Source organism: Procambarus clarkii, chromosome 13, assembly GCF_040958095.1.
Source record: "Procambarus clarkii isolate CNS0578487 chromosome 13, FALCON_Pclarkii_2.0, whole genome shotgun sequence".
NCBI classification, from domain to species: Eukaryota; Metazoa; Arthropoda; class Malacostraca; order Decapoda; family Cambaridae; genus Procambarus; species Procambarus clarkii.
In genome coordinates this window covers 22,970,901-22,984,005 of record NC_091162.1, presented here as the reverse complement: position 1 = coordinate 22,984,005, position 13,105 = coordinate 22,970,901, and the positions used below count along the sequence as shown (strand labels likewise).

Genomic DNA, 13,105 nt, shown 5'->3' with positions numbered 1-13,105 from the left:
ATGATATCCCGTTTTCTTAGACGGTAATTCCACTACAAGTTACGTTTTCTATGGGTAACTTGTTGGTAATACAGCTATTATCTGTATGATATATTAAATGGTGTCGGATTTTCCGACAGACATAACTGATAATTAAATAGTAGAATGTGGTACTATTAAACTATAGAATCCTAAAAAATATAGCTAAAACTCATACCAAAATGTTCCTAGGCCTGGTATAGCACATGTATTATATTAGGCCTCATACTGTGTGTGTTAGGCCTAGGAAGGTTAGGGCGGATTAAGTATTGTTTGCAAAATCAATTGAAAACACTTTTCCGGTTTGTCCAAATTCAATAGTACCGATTTATACTTTCTAATTGTCTTTTACGTCAATATATGTACGATAGTCCTTATAGTTACTATAAGTACCACCAAAACAGGAAGATGGGCTGAAAGATCTAGATAACTATCCAGGTGGTTGGAGGGGAAGTTGGTGTCTCCTTCTAATAGATTTACTCTGAGAACGAGCTGGTCAAACTCTAGCATAATCTATTTAAATCAACTGGTAAATTTCCCAAACCATTACATATATTGACCAAATCTTTATCCACATTATCAAGAGGAATGACTTTCTAGATTATGGACGAGTAAGGTTACAGGTTATATTGCTAGGCCAGTACACGTTAGGAACATGTTAGCAACAAGGCGACACATACCACTGAACGTCAGGCTATAAACAACTTGAAAAATCTAAGTAATAAGTAATGAGAAAATCTAAGAAGAGGTGCGGCTGAACTGGCATCTCTGGCGGGCCCAGAGAGTCACGTTGTTATTGGGATTTCATCCAGAAATATATTTGATGGTGCTACATAGCCTTCCCGGTTTGGTGCCTTCTTTTGATAATTACTTACTTCATCGAGAAATAATTTATGTTAGTCTACCAACCACTTGGAGTGGACGGTAGAGCGACGGTCTCGCTTCCCGCAGGTCTGCGTTCAATCCCCGTCCATCCAAGTGTTGGGCACCATTCCTTCCCCCCCCCCAACCCCCCAAGATCAAGCAGGTATCAAGCAATCCCATCCCAAATCCTTATCCTGACCCCTTCCAAGTGCTAAATAGTCGTAATGCCTTGGCGCTTTCCCCTGATATTTCCCTCCTTTTAAATTTGCATCTTAAACATGACATGACTTGCATGACTAAGGGAATAACAAAAAGTGAAACAGTACCCATAAAGCTAACCTACTCTGTTCTAAGCCTAACTAACAAGTCTGAGCCTAATTTAGTACACAGGTGCACACAACTAGGCCTCGGAAAACTTATGTGGATGTCTTCTTTTTCCGGCTCTCAACAAAATTAATAACACAATTTTTTGAATTGTAGAATTTTTTTTATGTACAAAAGTACACTTTCCCCTTTTTCCATCCATAGTAACTATAGATACTACCACTTTGGGCGGCCACGTTGTCATCCCTCTTTATAAGTCCTAACCTTCAGCAGCACATCCTGTGTAGTGTAATGTCAACACTGATAATAGTAATAATAATAAACAGCTTTTCTATGATCCCGTAATGGCCCCGTATCAAAATAATTGTGTATTAAGGGAAAAAACCTGCTATGAATGTATAATTAACCGTAACTACAATAGTATTTTAATGACAAAAAAGTAACCCAGGTGATATTATAAGGTGTGCAGGAGGGATGCAACTGTTAATGTGATAATCTCCGTTGAGATCTCAGGTCTTAACTGCATGGCTGAGGTCAGTGAGTGGGCCTTTTGCGCCCTAATACTTTTTTGCGCTGCCGCTCGAAGGATGAGTATGGGGTGCACAATAAACTGCCGCTCACAGGATGAGTATGGGGAGCACAATAAACTGCCGCTCACAGGATGAGTATGGGGAGCACAATAAACTGCCGCTCACAGGATGAGTATGGGCTGCACAATAAACTATCACTCACAGGATGAGCATGGGCTGCACAATAAACTACCACTCACAGGATGAGTATGGGGAGCACAATAAACTACCACTCACAGGATGAGTATGGGGTGCACAATAAACTACCACTCACAGGATGAGCATGGGGAGCACAATAAACTATCACTCACAGGATGAGTATGGGGTGCACAATAAACTACCACTCACAGGATGAGTATGGGGAGCACAATAAACTACCACTCACAGGATGAGTATGGGGAGCACAATAAACTATCACTCACAGGATGAGTATGGGGTGCACAATAAACTACCACTCACAGGATGAGTATGGGGAGCACAATAAACTACCACTCACAGGATGAGTATGGGGAGCACAATAAACTATCACTCACAGGATGAGTATGGGGTGCACAATAAACTACCACTCACAGGATGAGTATGGGGAACACAATAAACTACCACTCACAGGATGAGTATGGGGAGCACAATAAACTACCACTCACAGGATGAGTATGGGGTGCACAATAAACTACCACTCACAGGATGAGCATGGGGAGCACAATAAACTATCATTCACAGGATGAGCATGGGGTGCACAATAAACTACCACTCACAGGATTAGTATGGGGTGCACAATAAACTACCACTCACAGGATGAGTACGGGGAGCACAATAAACTATCACTCACAGGATGAGTATGGGGAGCACAATAAACTACCACTCACAGGATGAGCATGGGGTGCACAATAAACTACCACTCACAGGATGAGCATGGGGTGCACAATAAACTACCACTCACAGGATGAGCATGGGGAGCACAATAAACTATCACTCACAGGATGAGTATGGGGAGCACAATAAACTACCACTCACAGGATGAGTATGGGGAGCACAATAAACTATCATTCACAGGATGAGTATGGGGTGCACAATAATCTACCACTCACAGGATGAGCATGGGGAGCACAATAAACTATCATTCACAGGATGAGCATGGGGTGCACAATAAACTACCACTCACAGGATGAGCATGGGGTACACAATAAACTATCATTCACAGGATGAGCATGGGGTGCACAATAAACTACCACTCACAGGATGAGCATGGGGTGCACAATAAACTACCACTCACAAGATGAGCATGGGGTGCACAATAAACTACCACTCACAGGATGAGCATGGGGTGCACAATAAACTACCACTCACAGGATGAGCATGGGGTGCACAATAAACTACCACTCACAGGATGAGCATGGGGAGTACAATAAACTATCACTCACAGGATGAGTATGGGGAGCACAATAAACTACCACTCACAGGATGAGTATGGGGAGCACAATAAACTATCACTCACAGGATGAGTATGTGGAGCACAATAAACTATCACTCACAGGATTAGTATGGGGTGCACAATAAACTACCACTCACAGGATGAGTATGGGGAGCACAATAAACTATCATTCACAGGATGAGCATGGGGTGCACAATAAACTACCACTCACAGGATGAGCATGGGGTGCACAATAAACTACCACTCACAAGATGAGCATGGGGTGCACAATAAACTACCACTCACAGGATGAGCATGGGGTGCACAATAAACTACCACTCACAGGATGAGTATGGGGTGCACAATAAACTACCACTCACAGGATGAGCATGGGGAGCACAATAAACTACCACTCACAGGATGAGTATGGGGTGCACAATAAACTATCACTCACAGGATGAGTATGGGGTGCACAATAAACTACCACTCACAGGATGAGCATGGGGAGCACAATAAACTACCACTCACAGGATGAGCATGGGGAGCACAATAAACTATCACTCACAGGATGAGCATGGGGTGCACAATAAACTACCACTCACAGGATGAGTATGTGGAGCACAATAAACTATCACTCACAGGCTGAGCATGGGGAGCACAATAAACTATTACTCACAGGATGAGTATGGGCTGCACAATAATCTACCACTCACAGGATGAGTATGGGGAGCACAATAAACTATCACTCACAGGATGAACATGGGGTGCACAATAAACTACCATTCACAGGATGAGCATGGGGAGCACAATAAACTATCACTCACAGGATGAGTATGGGGAGCACAATAATCTACCACTCACAGGATGAGTATGGGGAGCATAATAAACTATCACTCACAGGATGAGTATGGGGAGCACAATAAACTATCACTCACAAGATGAGTATGGGGAGCACAATAAACTATCACTCACAGGATGAGTATGGGGAGCACAATAAACTATCACTCACAGGATGAGTATGGGGAGCACAATAAACTACCACTCACAGGATGAGTATGGGGAGCACAATAAACTATCACTCACAGGATGAGTATGGGATGCACAATAAACTACCACTCACAGGATGAGCATGGGGTGCACAATAAACCACTCACAGGATGAGTATGGGGAGCACAATAAACTACCGCTCACAGGATGAGTATGGGGAGCACAATAAACTACCACTCACAGGATGAGTATGGGGTGCACAATAATCTATCACTCACAGGATGAGTATGGGGAGCACAATAAACTACCACTCACAGGATGAGTATGGGGTGCACAATAAACTACCACTCACAGGATGAGTATGGGGAGCACAATAAACTACCACTCACAGGATGAGTATGGGGTGCACAATAATCTATCACTCACAGGATGAGTATGGGGAGCACAATAAACTACCACTCACAGGATGAGTATGGGGAGCACAATAAACTACCACTCACAGGATGAGTATGGGGAGCACAATAAACTACCACTCACAGGATGAGTATGGGGAGCACAATAAACTACCACTCACAGGATGAGTATGGGGAGCACAATAAACTACCACTCACAGGATGAGTATGGGGAGCACAATAAACTACCACTCACAGGATGAGTATGGGGTGCACAATAATCTAGCCGCTTCCGGCGACAAAAGAAATACAAATTTACCTAACTCGGGAGCACCTATTTACTACCGGGTGAAAGTAACAATTTCTGTGTGGCCTGGGAATCGAAGCCAACTGTACTACGACTCTCGGGACTAGGGTAAGTAATTATCAAAAGAAGGTCAAGCCGCGGAGAAGACGAAGCTATGTATTCTCGGGCCTAAAGTAAACTTGGTTTTTATACCGGGTACACCAAGGAATTAAAGTTCTCGGTGTATACACAGTATTCCTGACCCGTTGGATTTGTAGATCATTTCCTCATTACAAGTCACTAGTGTGACGGTATTTGGGGAACAGGTGATATAAAAGAGCACTTACCTAAGACGTGAATCATAAAGGAGGCGAAGACGACCATCCATCCCCAGCCACCGTCAGGGGGGGTGGGCATGGTCTTCACGCTCCCACCTTCCGCCTCCTCCTCCATATCGCCTTTCCTGGGTTGTGTCTCGTGTTGGGGAACAGTCATCCTGCCGCCGCCCACCTCAACACCTCTCCGCCCCTCCACCACTCAATCCGCTTCAAGATTTTGGCCGGTGCTATAGCTAGTAATTAAGGCACTAATCTCTATTGTCACAGAGAGTTAATATTTTATATATATATATTTTCCGTTACAGATGTATAAAACTCAACGCCGTGCCGGAAATGCCGAGCGGCATGTGGACTCACAATATAAACGATTGGCGTTCCACTTTCACTTGGGCGTTGTGCGTGGCGAGTGCACGCGAGTGCTGGGGCGGGAGGAGGGTTGGTGGGGGAGGAAGCAGCACACTCGACAATGGTGGTGATAACACAGACCTTCAAGGTGTTGACACTTCTCCAGCACTCTTGTTTATCTTGCTGTATCAGTTCGCTACTCTCGCTGGCGTCAACTCAACAAGCCTAACTTGCTGACGTTCCCTGTGCGCACCTTAAACAGCCTCTAATGCATGGCTACATTTAACATCGACTTTAAAAATAAAAGTAAATTAAATATTTTTCTGCTGCGAGGGATTAAGTGGATGGTGTGGACAGTGTTGTGTGGGAGATACTGGGAACGTTGCCCACGGCCCAAACAGCTGATTAATGTCAACAAAGACTTGGATCAGCTGATGAATGACAAAAAAAGTCTTGGTTCAGCTGACGGCTGACAACAAAGACTTGTCTTAGCAGCTGACGGCTGTGACAAGAGCTGAGGTTTACCTTCTGCTTGATAATTAAGGCTTAATCGCTCACACGATGGAAGTAATGCTACATACAGCATGTACTGGCAGGAAGCCCAACGTTAGCCCCCAACCGGAGTATTGGTTACGCCACTATTCTTTTTCCCCTTCTTTAGCTTTTGGTCGTATACGACCTAATGGGTTTTATGCTATCTGTCTACCATCGAACAGGCGGAGTGTGGACGTCCCTCAGGGTACTACACACACATTCCCTGCTGAAAATCGATGAGTAACTTGCGGGTGGAGGCGAGGGTCATCACCATGCTTGACTTGTTACACGAAGAGACGCGTGTATATGAGTGTTGATGCAACACATATCCTAGCACCGTAAGTATCGTTTACCATCTCCCTTGAGTCCTAGAGCTAACACTTGATGAAGTCGGCGCCTGTGAAGCTCAAGCCATGCCAACCTATCCTAACACCACCACACACAAAACCACGCACGCTATCTATCTTCGGTTTATCGGATCACTCACAGGCCACGTATTTCCATCACTGGCTCTTTGTTACGTCACAAAATTCAAGTGGTTCGCATAACATGTAACAAGAAACTTCGAGACAAAGAGCTTGTGGCACATGGGTGATGTCTTGATGACAGCGAGAGGCGTGTCCGCACTCGATGAGCGCAGCGACCGTACTGAACCTCGCACATCTGCGTCGATATCATCTAACCTGCACCCAGTCGCATTGCCAGGGGTGGGGCGGGGGATTTCCTTGGGGATTGGAGGGGGGTTGTGGGGGAGGGTCGTGACGGAGGTGGAAGAGGGGGTTACTGTCGTTGTGATTGTACCTACCTAACAGTCTACGACGGCCTGACGTCTACCTCTTTATGCCCTGCCTATTAGGCTTGTTATAACTGTTGCATTATAATAAACTATTCTGACATTCAAATTCATTGTCGAATCTGGCCTTAAAGATGTGGTGGATGGAGGTGGCTTCCACAACTTCATCTTTCAGTGCATTCCATTTGGTATTTTATAATAATAATTATAACTTATATATTCTTACATTCCTTCGGCTCATTTGCATTTCTAGCTTCCACCTTTCTACTTGTCCAACTTTCTCTCATTTTGAAAAAGTTATATTTGTTCACATGATATATTCCCCTCATTATCTTGTATGTTGTGATCATATCCCATCTATTCATTCTATCCTCTTGGGTTGGGAGATTTAGCTTTCGTAGCTGAACCCTCTTAGCTCTGGCACTAATCCTGTTGCAAAGCTTTGTACTTTTTCAATTTTGGCTTTATGTTTCACAAGGTGCGGGTTCCAAGCTGGTGCTGCATATTCCAGCATTTTTCTAACGAATGTTGTGTAGCTTGCCTTGAAGGAGTCCTCATTTAGCTTTCTAAATTATGTTCTTATATTTGCCAGTGTCCCATATGCTACCGATGTTATCCTGTTTATCTGTTATCTTCTGTTGTTAGTGTTGGGATTATATTCACTCTGAAATCTTTATCTATTTCTGATTCCTGTGGTTGCCTGCTATTTATGGTTTAGATGCCTTTTGGTCTCCTCTCTGTCTTACCCATCTTCTATACTTTACACTTGTTGGGATTGAATTCCAGCAACCACTTGTCTGACCACTCCTGAAGTTTGTTCAGGTCTTCCTGTAACTTCCTGCAGTACTCCTCTGTTTTTACATTCCTCACCAGCTTGGCGTCATCTGCAAACATTATACTCACCCATTCTGTTTTTTATCAATTATTCCAGCCTGCCTTTCCACCTTGTAGTCTATAGCAGTAAAGTAGTCTATAGCCTCCTTCAGCAACCATGGTCAGATTAGGTCTGGCTCCATTGGTTTTTTGTCACATATCCTAGAGAAAACACCTCCAGATGTTTTCTTACCTCTTGTTCATTGATTACAATGTTATCCATTGTTTCTTTCAACCTTTCTTCTTACAACCTTGGTCTCCATGGTGGTTCTAATGTAATGACCTGAAAGCCAAACATATGACCTTATAATTTTTTGTAAGAACTATTTGTCTCCACAATCTCAGTACATTCTCTGGCACTGTTGTTTTTCTCATTATAAGAACAGCTTTAGCTGATCCTTAGCTTTTGCAGCAATGTTATTTTCAAACTGTCTCTCGTCTTCTCTCCTAACTTGGGTATATTCCTTTCTGGTTCGCTTTTGTAACTCTCTATTGTCCTCTGCTCCTAGTTCTCTTTATTTTTTTCCAGATTTTGTTTGCTTGTTCTTTCTTCAGCTTCCCTGAAATGCCTAATGATCCAGGGGTTTACTTTCCCATGTACCTCATTCTTAAGAGGTATGAACTGCTCCGTCGCAACACCACATTTACCAGCAAAGAAGTCCATCATTTTTGTTGTTGTTGTCTTCCCTTCCATTTATCTTTCCCACTGGATTTCACGCAGACGGTCCCTCATCCTATTGTAGTCCCCCCCCCACCACCAGTCTGTAATTGATATTCTACTCCGACAGGTTTCTGTGTGTAAACAATTCCTTGAACTCCACTATGTATTGAAGCATAATAATCCAGTGGTCACCAGCTTGCTGCTAGATGCTCGTGGTGAGGGTGGTTGTGGTGGGACCTGGGGGGTGGTTGTGGTGGGACCTGGGGGGTGGTTGTGGTGGGACCTGGGGGGTGGTTGTGGTGGGACCTAAGGGGTGGTTGAGGTGGGACCTGAGGGTGTTTGTGGTGGGACCTGAGGGTGGTTGTGGTGGGACCAGGGGGTGGTTGTGGTGGGACCTGGGGGGTGGTTGTGGTGGGACCTGGGGGGTGGTTGTGGTGGGACCTGGGGGGTGGTTGTGGTGGGACCTAAGGGGTGGTTGAGGTGGGACCTGAGGGTGTTTGTGGTGGGACCTGAGGGTGGTTGTGGTGGGACCAGGGGTGGTTGTGGTGGGACCTGGGGGGTGGTTGTGGTGGGACCTGGGGGGTGGTTGTGGTGGAACCTAAGGGGTGGTTGTGGTGGGACCTGGGGGGTGGTTGTGGTGGAACCTAAGGGGTGGTTGTGGTGGGACCTGGGGGTGGTTGTGGTGGGACCTGGGGGTGGTTGTGGTGGGACCTGGGGGGTGGTTGTGGTGGGACCTGGGGGGTGGTTGTGATGGGACCTGGGGGGTGGTTGTGGCGGGACCTGAGGGTGGTTGTGGTGGGACCTGGGGGTGGTTGTGGTGGGACCTGGGGGGGGGGTGGTTGTGGTGGGACCTGGGGGTGGTTGTTGTGGGACCTGGGGGTGGTTGTGTTGGGACCTGGGGGTGGTTGTGTTGGGACCTGGGGGGTGGTTGTGTTGGGACCTGGGGGTGGTTGTGGTGGGACCTGGGGGTGGTTGTGGTGGGACCTGGGGGGTAGTTGTGGTGGGACCTGGGGGTGGTTGTGGTGGGACCTGGGGGTGGTTGTGTTGGGACCTGGGGGTGGTTGTGGTGGGACCTGGGGGTGGTTGTGTTGGGACCTGGGGGTGGTTGTGGTGGGACCTGGGGGTGGTTGTGTTGGGACCTGGGGGTGGTTGTGGTGGGACCTGGGGGTGGTTGTGGTGGGACCTGGGGGTGGTTGTGGTGGGACCTGGGGGTGGTTGTGGTGGGACCTGGGGGTGGTTGTGGTGGGATCTGGGGGTGGTTGTGGTGGGACCTGGGGGTGGGTGTGTTGGGACCTGGGGGTGGTTGTGGTGGGACCTGGGGGTGGTTGTGGTGGGACCTGGGGGGTGGTTGTGGTAGGACCTGGGGGGTGGTTGTGGTAGGACCTGGGGGGTGGTTGTGTTGGGACCTGAGGGTGGTTGTGGTGGGACCTGGGGGTGGTTGTGGTGGGACCTGGGGGGTGGTTGTGTTGGGACCTGGGGGTAGTTGTGGTGGGACCTGGGGGTGGTTGTGGTGGGACCTGGGGTGGTTGTGTTGGGACCTGGGGGTGGTTGTGGTGGGACCTGGGGGTGGTTGTGGTGGGACCTGGGGGTGGTTGTGGTGGGACCTGGGGGTGGTTGTGGTGGGACCTGGGGGTGGGTGTGTTGGGACCTGGGGGTGGTTGTGGTGGGACCTGGGGGTGGTTGTGGTGGGACCTGGGGGTGGTTGTGGTGGGACCTGGGGGTGGTTGTGGTGGGACCTGGGGGTGGGTGTGTTGGGACCTGGGGGTGGTTGTGGTGGGACCTGGGGGTGGTTGTGGTGGGACCTGGGGGTGGTTGTGGTGGGACCTGGGGGTGGTTGTGTTGGGACCTGGGGGTGGTTGTGGTGGGACCTGGGGGTGGTTGTGGTGGGACCTGGGGGTGGTTGTGGTGGGACCTGGGGGTGGTTGTGGTGGGACCTGGAGGTGGTTGTGGTGGGACCTGGGGGTGGGTGTGTTGGGACCTGGGGGTGGTTGTGTTGGGACCTGGGGGTGGTTGTGGTGGGACTTGGGGGTGGTTGTGGTGGGACCTGGGGGGTGGTTGTGGTGGGACCTGGGGGTTGGTTGTGGTGGGACCTGGGGTGGTTGTGGTGGGACCTGGGGGTGGTTGTGTTGGGACCTGGGGGTGGTTGTGGTGGGACCTGGGGGTGGTTGTGTTGGGACCTGGGGGTGGTTGTGGTGGGACCTGGGGGTGGTTGTGTTGGGACCTGTGGGTGGTTGTGGTGGGACCTGGGGGGTGGTTGTGTTGGGACCTGGGGGGTGGTTGTGGTGGGACCTGGGGGTGGTTGTGGTGGGACCTGGGGGTGGTTGTGGTGGGACCTGGGGGGTGGTTGTGTTGGGACCTGGGGGTGGTTGTGTTGGGACCTGGGGGGTGGTTGTGTTGGGACCTGGGGGTGGTTGTGGTGGGACCTGGGGGTGGTTGTGGTGGGACCTGGGGGTGGTTGTGGTGGGACCTGGGGGTGGTTGTGGTGGGACCTGGGGGGTGGTTGCGTTGGGACCTGGGGGTGGTTGTGTTGGGACCTGGGGGGTGGTTGTAGTGGGACCTGGGAGGTGGTTGTGGTGAGACCTGGGGGTGGTTGTGGTGGGACCTGGGGGTGGTTGTGGTGGGACCTGGGGGGTGGTTGTGTTGGGACCTGGGGGTGGTTGTGTTGGGACCTGGGGGGTGGTTGTGTTGGGACCTGGGGGTGGTTGTGGTGGGACCTGGGGGTGGTTGTGGTGGGACCTGGGGGTGGTTGTGGTGGGACCTGGGGGTGGTTGTGGTGGGACCTGGGGGGTGGTTGCGTTGGGACCTGGGGGTGGTTGTGTTGGGACCTGGGGGGTGGTTGTGTTGGGACCTGGGGTGGTTGTGGTGGGACCTGGGGTGGTTGTGGTGGAACCTGGGGGGTGGTTGTGGTGGGACCTGGGGGGTGGGTGTGGTGGGACCTGGGGGGTGGTTGTGGTGGGACCTGGGGGGTGGTTGTGGTGGGACCTGGGGGGTGGTTGTGGTGGGACCTGGGGGGTGGGTGTGGTGGGACCTGGGGGTGGTTGTGGTGGGACCTGGGGGGTGGTTGTGGTGGGACCTGGGGGGTGGTTGTGGTGGGACCTGGGGGGTGGTTGTGGTGGGACCTGGGGGTGGTTGTGGTGGGACCTGGGGGGTGGGTGTGATGGGACCTGGGGGGTGGTTGTGGTGGGACCTGGGGGGTGGTTGTGGTGGGACCTGGGGGGTGGTTCTGGTGGGACCTGGGGGTAGTTGTGGTGGGACCTGGGGGGTGGTTGTGTTGGGACCTGGGGGTGGTAGTGGTGGGACCTGGGGGGTGGTTGTGGTGGGACCTGGGGTGGTTGTGATGGGACCTGGGGGTGGTTGTGTTGGGACCTGGGGTTGGTTGTGGTGGGACCTGGGGGTGGTTGTGTTGGGACCTGGGGGTGGTTGTGGTGGGACCTGGGGGTGGTTGTGTTGGGACCTGGGGGTGGTTGTGGTGGGACCTGGGGGGTGGTTGTGTAGGGACCTGGGGCTGGTTGTGGTGGGACCTGGGGGGTGGTTGTGGTGGGACCTGGGGGTGGTTGTGGTGGGACCTGGGGGTGGTTGTGGTGGGACCTGGGGGGTGGTTGTGGTGGGACCTGGGGGGTGGTTGTGGTGGGACCTGGGGGTGGTTGTGGTGGGACTTGGGGGTGGTTGTGGTGGGAGCTGGGGGGTGGTTGTGGTGGGACCTGGGGTGGTTGTGGTGGGACCTGGGGGGTGGTTGTGTTGGGACCTGGGGGTGGTTGTGGTGGGACCTGGGGGTGGTTGTGGTGGGACCTGGGGGGTGGTTGTGTTGGGACCTGGGGGTGGTTGTGTTGGGACCTGGGGGGTGGTTGTGTTGGGACCTGGGGGTGGTTGTGGTGGGACCTGGGGGTGGTTGTGGTGGGACCTGGGGGTGGTTGTGGTGGGACCTGGGGGTGGTTGTGGTGGGACCTGGGGGGTGGTTGCGTTGGGACCTGGGGGTGGTTGTGTTGGGACCTGGGGGGTGGTTGTAGTGGGACCTGGGAGGTGGTTGTGGTGAGACCTGGGGGTGGTTGTGGTGGGACCTGGGGGTGGTTGTGGTGGGACCTGGGGGGTGGTTGTGTTGGGACCTGGGGGTGGTTGTGTTGGGACCTGGGGGGTGGTTGTGTTGGGACCTGGGGGTGGTTGTGGTGGGACCTGGGGGTGGTTGTGGTGGGACCTGGGGGTGGTTGTGGTGGGACCTGGGGGTGGTTGTGGTGGGACCTGGGGGGTGGTTGCGTTGGGACCTGGGGGTGGTTGTGTTGGGACCTGGGGGGTGGTTGTGTTGGGACCTGGGGTGGTTGTGGTGGGACCTGGGGTGGTTGTGGTGGAACCTGGGGGGTGGTTGTGGTGGGACCTGGGGGGTGGGTGTGGTGGGACCTGGGGGGTGGTTGTGGTGGGACCTGGGGGGTGGTTGTGGTGGGACCTGGGGGGTGGTTGTGGTGGGACCTGGGGGGTGGGTGTGGTGGGACCTGGGGGTGGTTGTGGTGGGACCTGGGGGGTGGTTGTGGTGGGACCTGGGGGGTGGTTGTGGTGGGACCTGGGGGGTGGTTGTGGTGGGACCTGGGGGTGGTTGTGGTGGGACCTGGGGGGTGGGTGTGATGGGACCTGGGGGGTGGTTGTGGTGGGACCTGGGGGGTGGTTGTGGTGGGACCTGGGGGGTGGTTCTGGTGGGACCTGGGGGTAGTTGTGGTGGGA

General features: G+C 51.7%; 1 protein-coding gene across 1 annotated transcript in view; it reads right to left on the bottom strand.

Annotated features, from left to right (window-relative positions):
- Mct1 (Monocarboxylate transporter 1) overlaps positions 1–6,759 on the bottom strand; it is a 269,013-nt gene extending 262,254 nt beyond the window's left edge. The window contains exon 1 of the mRNA XM_069323794.1: positions 5,199–6,759. Within this exon, the coding sequence (XP_069179895.1) occupies positions 5,199–5,346 (148 nt within the window). The 5' untranslated portion in view covers positions 5,347–6,759. The remainder of the gene's footprint in view (positions 1–5,198) is intronic.
- Positions 6,760–13,105: the final 6,346 nt, after the last annotated feature.